The sequence below is a fragment of the Phytophthora infestans genome, genomic scaffold (genome assembly GCF_000142945.1).
Source record: "Phytophthora infestans T30-4 supercont1.78 genomic scaffold, whole genome shotgun sequence".
Classification (NCBI taxonomy): domain Eukaryota; phylum Oomycota; class Peronosporomycetes; order Peronosporales; family Peronosporaceae; genus Phytophthora; species Phytophthora infestans.
The window spans coordinates 258010-274347 of record NW_003303681.1 but is presented as its reverse complement, the minus strand read 5'-3'; the positions used below and the strand labels follow the sequence as shown (position 1 = coordinate 274347).

Here is a 16338-nt window from a genome sequence, read left to right as displayed (position 1 = left end):
CCTTCCGCTGTTGGGACCACGAGGATTCAAAACACCTGCTAGCTTTGCTCGTGCTAGTAGCGTGTTCTTATTTTACTGGTTGGCCTATATAAGTAGTTTACAAGGTCCAGTTTGTCCCGGTGCAAGGGCAGAACTGGGGTCTTCAGGTCCGCCCGAACGATCGTTTACTATCCTAGTAGACGTATTGTTGTGGGAACATCCTAACTACATCTGTAGCTAGAGTTCACGTGGGATTTCCAACACCACAGTTATCACTTCTTCGATGGCGAGACCAGTTTACCCGTCAAGGCATCTGGTGTCCACTTGGAACCGTTGCCAGAAGTTGCAGAGATACTGAACCTCGAGGAAATGACGGTCGAGTCTTATCTGGCCAACCTCAAGGATGGAAAGGTTGCCGAGATGGTGCTCATGAGACCTGAGACCACTCGGGAGGAGCTGAACTCCTCTTCTGGCTTGAACGAGAACGCCCTGGAAGACCTGAACAAGCAGCGTCAGACACGCTTGGGTTCTGAGATCCTTAAGAATCCCATGATCCGGTGTATCCTTTGGTGACGGAGTATGCCGACGTGGTGAACAAACAACCACCGACCCAACTCCCACCGGATCGAGGTGTACGGCATGAGATTGATCTCGTGCCTGGCATAAAGTATTGTGTCACAAGGCAATGGCCTCTCCCGCGCGAGCAGTGCGAGGTCATTGATGCCTTCTTCGCCGCGAAAGCGAAGGCAGGCATGGTGCGGGAGTCCAAATCCCCGCACTCGACGCCGACTTTCTGCGTTCGGAAGCCTAACGGAAAGTGGCGTCTAGTTCACGCTTATAACAAGCTGAACAACGCAACGGTGCCGGCCCAAACACCAATCCCACGAAAGGATGTGCTTTTAAACAACATGGCTGGTAGCGTACTGTACAGTGCGCTGGATTTGGTAGACGGATACTACCAGATCCTGATGCGTGAGAGCGCCATCCCGCTCACCGCGGTGAGCACTCCAAGTGACATGCTTTGGGAGTGGCTCGTCATGCCGCAGGGCTTGTCTAACGCCCCGGCGACGTTCAATCGCCTGGTGACGCAAATGTTCCGCCCTTTGCGTACCTTCGTACAGACGTACTTCGACGACATATTCGTCCATAGCCGTGCCAAGGGAGGCAAGACGGCCATGGAGGTGCATCTAGGACACCTCCGTCGAGTGTTAGACGTAATGCGAGCAAACAAGCTCTACGCCAGCATCGACAAGTGCGTTTTCGCGTCACCAGAGATTAAAGTTCTCGGTTGCTTCGTAAGTAACGTGGGTGTTCGGGCTGACCCAGACAGGGTCAAGGCCGTAGCAGCATGGCCAACGCCTCGATCCCAGAGGATCTCCGAAAGTGGTTGGGATTGGCCAACTACCTTCACAAGTACAGCGCGGGGTTCGCGGGCTTTGCTAAGCCCTTGTCGGGCCTCCTTCAGAAGGACGTCGACTGGCGCTGGGGGCAAGAGCACCAGGATGCCTTTGGCAGCATCAAGGCCAGTCTCCAAGAGGCCCCTGTCCTGGCTCTGCCGGACGATACGAAGTCGTTCAGCGTCGTCTGCGATGCCTCCGATTACGCTATCGGGTGTGCATTGCTGCAGGCCGACACGGCTGGGCATGAACGAGTCATCTCGTTCCAGTCCAGGCAGCTTAAAGCCGCCGAACGGAACTACCCTGTCCACGACAAGGAGCTCCTGGCAATGAAATATGCCCTTGTGAAGCTTCATGTTCAGCTTCTGGGCTCCCGGCCCTTCGTGATCTACACAGACCACGCGTCCTTGAGGACGGCGGCTAACTCGTCTCACCTCTCCCATAGGATGGCGAGGTGGCTGTCCTTCTTCGCGGAGTACAACTTCCGCGTCGAGTACAAGCCGGGCAAGCTCAACGTGCTTGCGGACGACCTCTCTCGGCGTCCTGACTATGAGGTGGCCCACATCACGCGGGTGACAACTGATCTATATGATCGGATACGCACGGCGTATCGGGACGATGAGGCTGTCGCACCTATCGTCAAGTTCCTCACGGCAGGAACGAGCGCGAAGTCCGACTGGCTTTCGTCGCGACAGCGCTCACGGCTCCACCGATATGAGTTGAAGGATGGCCTCCTCTATTACCGGGTGGAGCCCAATGAACCTCCATGGGTGGTCGTACCCAACGACGAGGATCTGAAGTTCGATATCCTCGCGGAGGCGCACGACGCGCCCTCCAGCGGCAACTTGGGCCGCGAGAAGACCTTTCTGTCGGTCTCTCAGTCCTTCTGGTGGACCCACATGTACAAGTGGGTCGCCCGATACGTGAAGACATGTGAAATAGGTCAGCGGGTGAAACCCGCAGGGCACTCTTCGGCTCCACTACAGAGCCTGCCCGTAACGTACGATCCGCTCGGACGTCTTCCAGCTTGAACGCTGAGTTTATAGCCCGGGTCACCCCTTGTCACCCCTGAAGTCGATATGACGTCGGCGTTACCGCGACGCCTCTCGTCTTCGTCGGCTTCTGTATCAGCTTCGATCCTACTCCAGCGCTCGGCGCATGTTAATTCTGGTCCATTTTTCGCTGGAGGGGGTCGTTTTTCCACCGCCGTCGGAATTGGGTAGTTCGTCTTTCCGCAGCTGGCGGCTGGTGTGACAACCAGTCCTCGTACAGTCGTTGTTCTTTCAGCAGCAAATCTTTGTCCATCGCTGACTCAAATGCCAATATCTGCCAGCCACTTTATTTCGCCGAGTTCACGTGGACATATCCCTCATTGGCCAGTACTCCGTGTGGTTGCCATTTTATCACATAAAAGTGAGGTGGACACCAGACTGACGTCGGTCGTACGTTCGTAATCAGGACATGGGTTGGTCTTCCTCGGCCATTAAAAACAACCGTTGGAATCCAACCCTTCGTCCGTCGCACCCACAAGCCATGCGTCGACTCACTGGGTTGCCGCCTGGGCAATTTGAACTCAGCGGTCATTCGACTTTCGATTGTTACCCCGTCTGGCGGCCCACATGGAACATTTGGTCCGAACTCGGTCTTGGTCGGCGCATTACTTGATCGGGTGAGTGGGATCACCATCTCATCGGGTAGCTTGACCGCCGAGTTGTACAGATCCAGACGGATCCCAGCTGGGATATATGAAGTCAGTGCCGAGAATCAAATTGACGCCGGCATGATGAGGCATTATCCATACTTCAAACTCGTATGCCACTTCCCAGCCGAGTGTCATCTTCACAACTGCTCGTGACGTTGTCACCATTCTGTCTTTACTTATTCCTTGTATGTCGATTCGCTTATCTCGGCTGGCCACTCTCTTGAGACGCAGCTTCCTCGCGAAGTACTCACTAATCGCCGAGACATTTGCTCCGGTGTCCAATAATATCTTGGTCCTTCGGTCGCTCACTGCACCCAAGACGAGATCTCGCATTCTAACTCGGCGATCAAACGTCTGTGCTGACCACCATCTTAGCCGTTCTCCCGGAAGCAGCTTCATGATTCTGGTACGATGCACAGCCTGGTCTGACTGCCGAGTTACACTTGCAATCGCTCGGTGGTTATCATCTAACTCACCGAGCTCACGTTCAATTCTGTCGATTTCACACATCCAATTGCCATCCCCGCTTCTTCCCTCGGGCCGTCCTGCTTCGCCTACGAAGGCAAACAAGAAGTTCGCCTCAACTGCAGGTTCAGCTGACTGTGGCAGCCCGGCATATTCCAACCCAGTCAGTGTTGGCGGGCCGCCGAGTTTAAATCACTCGGCGTGTAAAGGTTTTGCAGGTCTTCTGGCACTTGCGACTTGTCGACAGAGTTTTTCACGAACGCAGCCAGCTTCTCGTATTGACGAAACAGCTCGCACTGGCCGACTTCATGGACTTGTCTGCAGAATTTGCAGCGTCGCCGACAGTAGTGAGCCGAGTGCCCCGTTCTGCCACAAGCTGCACAAGGTCCACGCTGTGAGTTGTCGGGTGATCCATCTCCACGGTTCGACTGTTCTCGTTGGTTGTACGGTCGCGGAGGTCGGTTCGCTGAGTTCCCCCAACTTCGATTCGAGCCATTCTGGTCTCCCGCCGAGTTCTCTCGGCGGTCCGGTGTATTTCCCTTATCATTGGAAACGCCAGCGTCTATGTAGGCATCGTCTTCCGCTGAGTCGTAACCGCCGGACTGGTCCTCATCATCCCATTCGTCTTCGGAGTTGTACGGACTCGGCGGGTTCTGATCGAGGAGTTTCTCCCCGTCAGAGTCAGCGTCAACGACAGTGACTCGGCGGTCGCGGTTCTCTTCCTTGCGACTGCGCTTCTCATCTCGACGTCCATCTCGGCGTTCATCGCGACGGCTTTGATCCTTCCGCTTATCGTCGCGGCCTCGTGCGATCACGAGGTGGTCGCGTTGCTTCTTGCGCTTTTCACCGAGGATCCGACGATTGATTATCTGCTCCACCTTACTGATGTCTTCCAACTGCAAGCGGTACATCAAATCCATCACATCGTCATCACCACAATGCAGCAAGAAGTGTTCGACATGGTCAGCCGCGTCGGCGCCACCTTTCTCGTACTGGATCTTGGCTGTCCGAGCATACCCGTTGAGTCGGATCAGGAAGTCGCAGATCGGTTCGTTGACTTTACGTCTCGCCGAGTAGTAACGAGTGCGGGCGGATTGGTCGAACTGTGAGCAATAATAATCCAGGAACGCCTCGCTGAGTAGTTTCCAACGTCGCTGAGTCTTCTTCGGCAGCTGCCTATACCAACTCTTCGCCGCGCGTCCCAAGCATAGCGAGAAAGGTTCGCACCAGGCACTTTGGGGCATCCTGGTGCTCTTCATCTCGTAGATGAAACGCTTGAGCCACTGGAGCGACGCGTCAGAAGGGTAGCGCTTTCCTTCGAACTCGGCGATTTTGTCGAGTGAGACGTGGGTTCGGACTTCTAGGTACTGCGTCGAGTCTTCTTCAGCCGCGTCAAAGCTCAAGTTTCGGATGTAGTCCTTCACGGTTTCTTCACGGTTTCCTCTCACGTCGAAGGCGCCTTCGTCTTCTTCATCCTCCTCGTAAGCCTCGGTCTCGTCTGCAGCGTCATACAATTCACGGTAACGACCAACATTCCGCTGTCCACGACTCGGCGCTCGCTGAGTCGGGTTTAGCTTCATTGGAGTCAGCATGTGGGAGTCTTCGAAGTACGGAGTCCCTTGCGTAGCGCGGAACACTTCACGTCTCTTCGTCTCCGGGGTCTTCGGCAAAGGAATTTTGCTTGGGTCTTCACCGAGTGGTTTGAACCCGGCTACTCGGCTGTACACCTTCTTCGTTCCACCAGGGGCCTTCTCCAATCCAAACGCCACTCTCAACTTCTTCTTCCATTGCCAGAGGTCAGCTCCGCCACGGGTCAGACTCCAGTCGGACAGGATGAGGCTGTTTGGTCGGCTGTTGCACCGATAGCCCATTGCCTTCAGCAGCAACACAGTTTCTTCCACCAACTGATTGATGTTGGCTGCACGCACTGGTTGAGTTAACTCGGGGCCCAACATCGACCACTTCGCCTGCGCCATCTCCACAGACGGGAACATCATCATCCATTCCGATCTCGTTCTCATCTCCTCCCCGAGTAGAGCCAACACTTTATTGGCGCTCGGCGTATCGGCGTTCCTCGTCGCTTTCGGAATTAGGGGCGGACGGTCCCCTTGAGCAATGCCATGTTCTTCTTCATCTTCTTCATCGTCCGCACCTTCGTCGAGCTCGGCGGATAAGTTGCGCTCGACAGGACGTGGGGCTCCCATGCGTCCCACCTGCAGCGTCAACTCTTCAACCTCGCCAAGTAGCTCGGCGGTAGTCTTCGTTTCTCCGAGCTCAGCGGTCTCGGCCTTCTCTTCATACTCTCCTTCACTTGCATCTCCGCCCTCGCTCTCCTGGTCTTGGCCATCCTCGTCGAACTGGATGGTTCGTCCCACCTCCATCGTCATGGCGATGAGTCGTTGATCCGCCGGGTCCGACCCCGCGAGAGGCGACCCTCCAGCCGTCGCTGGGCTTCCGTCGCTCGGAGTTGCTGATCCCTTGACCATCTTCACTCTTCTCTTTCTCTTCTCTTCCTCTTAACTTGGTTAGCTGGCACCTATAAAAACAAGCACACACTCCTGTTCCCGGGTCGCGGTACCAGTTCCGGTGTAGTAGAACACACAAATGCCGTCAAATGTGGATTCCTTACACAAACCACAACGAATTGCCGAGTTAGGTCGGCGGTTGTATGGCCTGCGCAGAGGGTGGTCCCCTCGCGGTCCGGCCCTTTCGGGACAGACGAGTGGCTCGCTTCCACTCGGTTCCGACTAACCAAGTCAGCTCACTTCCGAGGCTCCGCCGAGTTTGGTTCGGCGGAGCTCGTTCACAACCCTGTATCCTCCACCAAAGGATGGACGACGGCGCGCGAGCGCTTTTACAGGTCACCGAGCGCAGAGGCTGCTCAGCTAGAAGTGTTACGGCACCCGGGCTATCCGACGTACCGGCCCGCTGAGTATGCGGGACTTTCTTTCGCGCGTAGCGAGACTTTGTCCAACCCGGACCGACCTAATCTCTTGGCGCTACCAGTCAATACCCCTACAAGCTATGCCTCTCGAGTATGGACGGCAGGCATAATCCAGCCCTATGCAGGGACTTACCGAAAAAGTGTACACGTGTCTTGGACTAGGCAAATTCTGCTCTCTTATCTTCTGGGAGCCTTTTCGGCTCCCCCTATTTAATCCTATGCTTCTTATACAAACATCTAGTGAAAATGTAGTCGTTTCGGATCTCTACTGACCCTTCCGCTGGGTTCAGGCGACCGTTGAGCTCAGCGGCTATCCGGATAGCATCATCCGGACAGATCACCGAGTACTTACCGTGATCCTTTGTTCCTAAGCTCTGGGCTATCAGACCGAGCCGATTCTTGATCTAAAGTAGGTTGGCGTATGGTCGAATCCGAAAATCTCTACACCACAGAGCCGATTGAACGGCTCCTGATTGACTGCCCGAAGGCTGTCTCAATCTGGGAACAGAAGCGGCGGCAGCTTTATAAGTAGTCCGGGGCTTCTTGCCCGAACGGGGTACGGATGATGAATACATTCCGTACCCGCGCTCATCGTGAGCGCTGGAAGCCGCGCGCTTCAGGGTGTCCCTTTGCAGCATGCGCTTGCTGATCAAGTGGGCAAACCTCACAGGAGATCACGCTGGTCCAGGATGCGGGACAGCAGCTGATCTTCATGGAGCTCCCGTAACTCCGTGGGTACGTACTTAAGAGTCTCCACCCATGCCCAGAACATGTCCTCACAAGAACTCCACGTGGGACAGTTGTCGGGCATAACCCAGGGATATCCCCAAAGAGGATAGAGACCACCCCGGGTCTCGGGCTTCTTACGACAAGCCGTGAAGTCCTTATGGGGAATGCGGTGTGCCGCGAGAAGCACACACCGAGCAGCCTCCAAGTTGTCAACGAACAACTGTTCTTTCTGAACAAGGGCACGTTCGTAGATGCCCCTAGAAGTGTGGCCGCCCACAAGGCTACGAGGAGCGACGAGAAGCTCTATATAGAGGTCAACCCCAGAGCTCTCCTCGGGAGGCCAATACCCTCGCGAGTTGATGGCAGCTCCCTGGCTGACGGGTGCCACCACCGGACCCCCACGCACACGCTGGGTAGCTTGGAAGTCCTCCTGCTGCTGGTCGAGAATATTTGAGATCTCACGGGGCTCAAATATAGCACCCTCTTCCTCTTCCTCCTCGTCCTCTTCATCCGAGGAATCGAAGAGGCCCCGATGGGAGTACCGAGTCTCCTTCTCCTCGCGGAGTGGAGACTAAGAAGCCGTATGCTTCTTAGAGGGCTTGGCGCCTTCGACTTTAGTGGTCTTAGCACGCGCAAGACCCTAGGCAAGCGAGAGACGTTTGCGAGGTTTCTCTTCCTCATCGCCACCAGCTTTGGGAGTGCCCTTAGTCTTGACGGCCGGACTCTCAGAGCGCACGGACGTCCTGGGGCTGTGATCACCTTGGTCACGAGCGAGCGACTGCACGCTGTCGTCCTTGTGCTCGCTGGGCACTGGGCTGTACCCTCCCGCAGAGCCCGCAGGAGCATCGTGCGTGCTCTCGGACTCGGCTTCGTCCTCACTGCCAGAGTCGAACTCACGTTCAACGAACCGAGGGTTCAGACGATTGTCTGGAGAGGCCGAGGGCGACGGGCTGTGGCGCTTGCTTGTTCGCTTACCCACAGCAGCGTCGCCCGATGAACCGATCGCCTCGGAGGCCACCTAAGTAGCCTCCTGAAGTGCCGAGCCTTTGCCGTGAGGCTTAGTGCTCTTGGCTTGCGCCTTTCCGGCAGTAGCCTTGGAGCGTATCTTCGCACCGCCCTTTGCAGTGCCACGAGGCATGGTAAACGGTCGAAGCGGAGACGAAGAAGAAGAGCGCACAGACTGCTGCTCGAGGCTCTAACTGTGAAGTGAGCCTCCGCCGCGCTCGCGCGGCCAAGTCGATAATTTTTGACTTTGAGATTGAAAGTTTGTGACGAACACTTCTTCATTCTGATTGGTCGGTAAACCGAACCTAAGTGGGGGAGGCTGTAACGGGGTACGTAGCCCTAAGTGTACCCTGGTTACATGAAGTGTGACACGTCATACTTCGAGATATTTGGTACAAGGTACCAAGGTCGTCCAAAGCCATGCATTTCTAAAGGTGACTTATAGTTTGTATTAAACTTAAACCTTATCTACCTATAAATATACTCAGTTTACATTCTACCTAGCGACAAAAGCAATGATAATCACAATATTAATACAATAAACCATTAAAAAAAGGCACCCCCGACTGAGCAGACGTCTCAACGGCGATGCAGACCGTACGACGCCATCTCGATCGCCTCTTCGCCGTGCACATGGTCATCGCAGTGGTGACAGGGGCATTGTGTTTCTTAACTCCGCACTCGCTCATGGCTCCAATGCTCGGCGATGTCAGCAACACACACTTGGCACATGAGTTCGTGCGACTTTACGGTGAGTCGAACGATCTTACGAGTGCTACTGCTGCTGCAATTTGGTCATAACAGTGCTAAACTGAGCTGCTGGGCTCGCCGGTTGCTTTCATTCAATGCAGGTGCGCTGACACTGGCTCAGGGTTGGATGGTGTGGCGCACGCGGCTTGTGAGTGACGCACTTATTCGCCGCACATTTTGCCAGGCCTACTGCATTTGTTTTCTCCTGCAAGCGGTAGCGCTACTCCGTGCGCAGATAGCGTCGCCCGAAAGTCATTCCATGCTGCATTGGATCAATCTCCTGCTACTCGGAGGCCTGGGCTGTGCTTACGGCTACTTCCTCGTCTTCAAGACCATCAAAGCGTTCGAGCTGCCAGGCATTGAGAAGGGTCTTCTGTGATCTTAAACTAAGGTACACTCAGTGGTCGATCGACACAAGAAAAGATCTGGAGCCCGAGCCTAATTGTATTGATGAAACTTGTCAATTGAACTTCTCGATGGGATGGAGGGGATTGCTCAAATATTAAGAGGGTCGTCAAACGTACCAGCAGGCGTGTGGGTCTCAGTCCGTAGAGCTCCAGCTGGTTGAGCTTGGAGGCCAGGGGCAGGCTCGGAAGAAGAGGAGCCGCTAAGGTTAATGATTGTACCCTCTACACTGGATGAGTCGGGTGCAACAGCACTCGACGCGGGTGTACTGGTAGCTGGAGTGTTCGTAGAGGTGTGTGGTGAAGAGGAAGCTGACGGTGGGATGACAGCGGGCAGCGCTGGTGCCGGCGATATCTTTCGCTTTTTCCTCGCCTGGAGCACATTGATGAGGTTGCCATCGTTAGCCCCGTCCGCGTTCCGGAAGGCACGTTTGATGGTATCCGTTGGCTGTGCTTCCTGTTTGGCCGTGGCAGCCTTCGTTGAAGCATGCTCCTTTGAGGCCTGAGCCTGGGCTTGACTTCTAACTTTTTTACGCGCTTTCTTAGGCGTTGCAAACATTCGTCGCATCTTATCCTCGTTCAATGCAATTTGATCTACATGAAACAACAAGAGCATGTCGAAGCGTAAAAAAGAGTATCTCAGCAACACAGCCAAAAGCACCTGGGCAACTCACCTTTGCGTGGTACACTAGCGCCGAAGAAACCATCTTCAAACTTGATGAATGAGATGTAGCCGTCAGTAGACGAGATGCTTAGCGTCTGGCCATCTGCTGTCCAGGTCGCGTCAGTTAAGTCTGCGTAGTGAAGCCCCTTGATCGTGCAGATCGGGTGAGTTTGCTGTGTACATCGCCAGAACTGGTCAGCCGGCGAGCTGTGAGTGAAATAAAGTATCAACCAGAGGTATTACCTGTGTGTCGTAAATGACAACCGCATCGAGAGTAATAACGGCAAAGACGGATCGATGCTTCGTCTTGAACAGATTCGGCACTGAAGAACCTTCAGCATGGCTATCTGGGCGACGCAACTCATACAGAAGCGGACTGCAACGGACGGCAAGTGAAGCTTTCTCCTGCCCCGGCAAGTGCAGCGTCGGCTGGCTCATGTTGCCGCGTGAGAATGCATACACAGTGTTCACCGGAGATGCAGACTTGCTCGAGCGGAAGGTCCCAGTAGGCGCCAAAAAGTAACTCCCGTCCGGTGTCCACGCAGGTCGACGTGCGAACGCGGGGCAAGTGTCATCCAGGAACATTCGATGCTTCGGAGGGGCTGGAGCCTTTGCAGCTACATCAGCCTCGAGCTTCTTGATGCTGTCCTTATTTTCTGCGTCGACCTTGGCTGTTGCTTCCGAAGCGCATGGCTCAACTTGCTTCGAAGGAAACTCGCGGGTCTTGAGCGTCTGGGTGCACATGAACTTGCGTCCTTGTTTTTTCCCGTTCGGTTTCGACGCAGCTCCAAATCCACTAAGCGAGTAAACTCTGCACGTGCGGTCGTTGCCCTCCGTCACTATGAACTCGTTGAGCGGATCCCAAGCCACACCCTGCACGTATTGAGTATGGTCCTTGCGTCGCTCGGCCACGTCGCCCTTTTCAACGTTCCAAATGACGCAACGGTTGTCGACTGACGAAGACGCAAGGAAATCGGAATCAGGTGACCATGACAGGTCCGTGATATCACCCTTGTGGCCCAGCGACAGAATGGTGCGCCCCACATCGCTGAGCGACGAGATCTGGTCCCAACGCCAATCGTCTCCTGCAGTTTTAGGCTTGGACCAGAGGATAATCGACGTGTCATCACTGGCAGACGCCAGATATGAACCATTGGGCGAGAAGCGAACGCAATTAACGCTGCGATCGTGGCCAGAGAGGCTGAAGACAAATTCAAGCACCACGCCATCCTTCGCCTCGGGATTATCGCTCTCGCCCACTCGCCACAACTTGATCTCCTTGTCGGCGCCTCCCGTTGCCAGCAGCGGCTTGTCGGTTGTGGTAGCTTCTCCTGTATTGGCGCGCAGGAAGTCCAGTGACAGAACAGCCTCGTTCAGTCCCGTGGGGCCGCAATGCAGCCGGATCTCGGGCGTGGCCACGCGCGGCATTTTTCACTTTTTGATATATCCCGCCAATAGATAAGAGATGAAGTAAAGCGCAAACTTAACCTATCCGTCACACCCAATAAATGGACTACCTGGATTGGCCAAAACCCATCATGTTTTGACTTGTCATGAACAATACTAGCCGAGCGCCGCCGCTACGCGGCGTCTAGCTCGCGGGATACCGGTAACTAAAAAAAACGATGAACCCATGTGTACCTAAATCGATAATTTTTAATTTCATTACTTTGGGTCAGCATGATGCTTACCTGGTTTAAGAAATAATTATTCTAATGATCTTGAATCAAGATTCTTGGTGCAATCTCTTTTTTATTGCTGGCTATCACTGTATCTTCATCTTTCACCCAAGACCACCAGCACTTCAAATAACATCTATACAAACGCTTCACAATATGTTTCGTTTAGCGTCGTGCTCGATATCTCGGGCCATTTCTGTGAGCCGCTATGAAACCTAGCTCATACCAGCACAAAAGATAGTAATGGCCTGTCCAGCTTGCACTACTTACCTGCTTGTGCTGCCTATTTCAGCTTGTAAGTAACTAAAGATTGTCCACTTCTCATATCAAACTCAATGAAAGCTAAACTATATTCAAATTGTACTATTTTTAATGTATGTAGCGTTCATTTTGTGCTAATTCAGAATTAACACTCGAATCTGTGCCAGTTATGATTGAAGCATTTGAATATTGTGTCGCAAGACGCCTTGCTGCTGTGCTGGTAATTTTGTATTTGATAATTTAACGATGAATTCAGGATTATTGGACGTCATTTAGGCTCCAAGTTTATTAACGTTTCTTTATGGGGTCTACTTAATCAACTATAATTCACACCTCTCGTGATTTTTTGTTGTCTTGCCGCTCCATTTAAAATCGTATCGTACGCCTCTGTCGACGACACGTCCGCCAGTTAAGTAGTATCGGATTTTGCTGTCTTAACAACTCTGAGAAAACAATGGTTTACAGCAGTAACAATATGAGTTCATTTTATTCAATCCAAAACTATCTATCTATCTTAATGAATCAAGTGACAACGTTTATTTGCAGCGTTTGTTCTTACGTCCAGCTTCTATTGTACATGAACTACCTGTACGCTTTGGCAGCTCAGTCAGTTACCTCACTCTCAGATAATTTATTTACAAAACAGTTGTAGTTATTATAGTCATTGTAACTTGCAGAAACTATTAAGTGCAGAGTATTACATATTTTTATTTAAACCTCGAAAACACGCATTCCTACGTGTACGCTAAGCACCTTGCGGATAGTTTAGGATGTAGGGGCTACTTCATTCGAGAATAAGAAGCTCTGTCTGTTTAGCACTCAAATTTTAAATTCAACATTTTTAATATTAATACTTCGTAATATTGAATGGATAGTCTTGTTATATGTGCTCTGTGGACCACACGAATTTACTGATGTAAGCTACATAATTCTGTTTTAACCCATCGAAGCCACCTTCGCTCCGCTCGGCAGCCAATGGGAAGGCTCAAAAATCTGAGCGTTTTGTGTGACGGACGGACGGACACCGTGCTAGCATTGATAGTTTAGGACTAGCCGTTCGCCGCCGCTACGCGGCGGAGGTGGCAGGTTTTAGTCCAAGGGGAAATGGGCTCCCGCCTTCGCTGCACTCCGGCGTAAACATGATTTATGTAAACGTGATGTATTAAATGCATATGAAATTGAACATTCCTACTCCGAACCAAAGATCTGCCTGTAGACAATGTTCTGGGCGTAGACCCCATCCTCCTCCTCCAGCTTTGGGTACTCGACCAGCGCCTTGAATCTTGATCTTGAAGTAACTCGCGACATCGCAACGTGCAGCTGCCCGTGGGAGAAGCAAGGCGTAGCAAGATACAGCCCCAAGTACTGCACCGTTTGTCCTTGTGCCTTGTTAATCGTCATCGCAAAGGCCGGTTGGACAGGAAACTGCTTGCGTCTCAAATGAAACGGAAAGCTCCGAATGTCTCCATCACTGATGGAAACAATGCGGGGAATCAACACATGTCGCCCTTGTCGCTCACCTGTCATGATTGTGGCGTGGATGACATGTGGCTTGAGGGCCACAATTCGAAGCCGTGTTCCGTTGCACAGCCCTAGATCTGGATTCAGGTTCCGCATCATCATGATAGGCATTCCTACCTTGAGGGTCAACTTGTGGGGAGGCATTCCACTTATATTCATCGAGTGGAGTACCTCCTGCTCGGAGAAATTGCCGTCACCGTCGTCTTGTACAGAATCGGAAGACATGTATTCCCGCGCCTGTCCAGTTAATCATGTGGTGTAGCGGGATCAGCAAAATCTGCGAGATACCAGATCCAACTTACCAACTGCGCCCCAGACACCGACTAACGGAGGGGGTCCCCCGATGATCCGTGTTCTGCTGAACTTTCCTCACCTTGTGTACCCGTCGGTAGGGCGGGATCTGCTCTCTCGGTAACTTCCGAAGAGTTCAAGTGGTGAAGCTTGAGTGTCTTGGCGAGACGTGGGGATGGGGTGGAGCAGCAGTGGAAAATCTTCACTCTGCGTCCGTGGATGGTTCCGTATCCTAAGCGAATATTCGAGCTTATGGATCCGGGGCCTAGATCGTGGATCTGGCCGTAGGGTTGCCTTGCGGGTGTGTTCCCTTGCCTTTGTGTTGTCCTTTAAGTCGTACTTGCCGCCTCCTGTGACGGGATCTTGAGAGTTGAGAGCCCCTAGGGTGTAACCGACCAAGTAGTAAATTCGGTTAACCTGTCGGATCTGCACAAGTAAAGGAAAAGCTCACTAGGTTGTAGGATCTGGCCAATGTATTATCCAGTTATCACTACCAACACTAGATTCGCAATTCCCAACCTTCTCGGAGCTCGTACGGCCAATGTAGTTCCGGTTCTTGAGGGCAGGAAGGCACTTGCGTGATACTGTGCAAATTGAGGTCTGTATTGATATTTAAGCCTATACCTGCCTGGGTTTCTACCTTCTATGTCTTTCATCTGCTAAATCCTTTACCAGGCTCGGCTGCATGTCCCTTCTTCCCTTGACCCATCATCCCAGCTGTGTTATCTTCAGATCCACCGGATATATGACGTAATCATCATGGTCACCCTATTATGGGTACACTCATCCGGATCCAGGTCGCTTGGATCCACCTCACTGTAATGGTACACTCGCCGTGGATCCGAGCTCTCCAATCATCCAACATCATCTCGCAACCATCTGTGATCTCCGTTGTCCCACGAAAGTTCGAGATCCACTGTATCCCTCATCCCTATACCCTGGATCCAGGTCCCTCCAGGCGGGATCCTCCCTCCTTGGATACGAACTCGGAGGTATGGGATCCGGGGTACCTCGCGGTGGATCTTGACTCTTCATTAGCCGTGGCTACTAGATCCACCGTCAGAGAGCACCGACCATCCTTCCTTCATAGGATCCGCACTCGATCCACTCTTGTATAGTATATCCCATATCCATCTTAGTGAATCCAGGTAAGGGTGGATCCGAGGTAAGTCTTGGTGGATCTTGCCTTCTCGTACATCGCTCATATCAGATCCATCGTCATTCCATACGGGGTGCTGCTCGCCATGGCTAATCCACCACAGGCAACTGCACCCGTGCCAAACAACCCAAATCCTCTATAATCACTTGAATATGTCACTGATTCGGGTATAGTGGACCCGGCGTCAGGGACCATTCTTCTATTTCTGAGAAAGCACTTTCACCCACAATCGCCTCCTGTACGTGGTCGGCGCTGCACAACAGGCGTCCACGACGTGCATCACCAGCATCCACAACCCGCTTTCTCTCCTTCGCGACACATGTCTCCCGCCAAGCGTACCGGTCCAATCGTCGGGCAAGGTCCCATCCACCCACACCTCCGGCCAGTCCGTCTTCCATGTCGCCCACCGATCTGCGGGTTCTAGCCCAGGCTCTTTCCGATCAGGTGCAAACCCTGACGGCGGAGCTCCAGACGGCTCAAGATGCCCAAGACCAAGCTGCGTCTCTACACACTACCCAACTTCAGACCTTGCGGGCCCAAATCCATGACCAAGCGATGGAGATCCAGGGGTGGGAGCACCGTGCGGCCTCTCGGTCGCAGGACCTGCGACTCCTGTTGGCTGATCAGGCGGTCGAGATCCGCGACCTGACCGGACGGCTGGATCGCGCCTCCCGTCAACGAGACGTTATGCGAGATGACAACGACCATCTCCTTAGGGAGATGGCACTCGCCGGATCTGAGATCCACCAACTCCAATCACGGATCCACGACCTCGAGCGGGATCTGGAGGATTCCCAGACTGCTAGGGCAGCTGCGGATGTGAGCTTGGACCGCCTCCGTGACGAGTTGCGTTTGACCCAGGAGGAGGTGGTGACCAACGACTATGTGGGATCCGCCCATGACGGATCCGCCTTAGGGTCGGCGCGTGGAGGGTCCCCCGCGCCAAATCCACCTCCCTCGTCGCCGGATGTGGCCCTGGCTCAACTCTCTGAGGAGTTGCAAGACACCAAGGAGTCGCTCGAGAGGGCGTCTGCCGGACGAGATTACGCGCTCGAAGAATTCGTGCGTATGACTCGATTGCGGGATGAGATCCAAACGCAACTGGCAGACAGCGAGCTCCAGCGGGACAAGGCGACTACCGAGTGGGCGGATGCCGAGCGTGCGCTAACGGAGCTGGAATCCAAGCTTCGCCGCATGAGTACGTGGATCCTCTTTTAGTCCTTGCTAGTAACTCCATATTCACTTGTTATTGTCAATCTAGGTGACAAATTGAAGAAAGCAGACGCGACCACCGCAAAACTCCAGGATCAACTTTCCGCAGCCCAAACTCAGCAGCAACAGCTGATCCTGGAGCGCGATCGCGGCCTGTCGGAGCGCGATTTGGCGAA

General features: G+C 53.4%; 1 protein-coding gene across 1 annotated transcript; it reads right to left on the bottom strand.

Annotated features, from left to right (window-relative positions):
• Nucleotides 1-10878: 10878 nt before the first annotated feature.
• PITG_23134 (uncharacterized protein) lies at nucleotides 10879-11268 on the bottom strand (the record flags this gene model as incomplete). The annotated part of the gene is made up of 1 exon (XM_002997274.1): nucleotides 10879-11268. One exon carries the CDS (start codon nucleotides 11266-11268, stop codon nucleotides 10879-10881), a length of 390 nt encoding a protein of 129 aa, XP_002997320.1.
• Between the last annotated feature and the right edge of the window lie 5070 nt (nucleotides 11269-16338).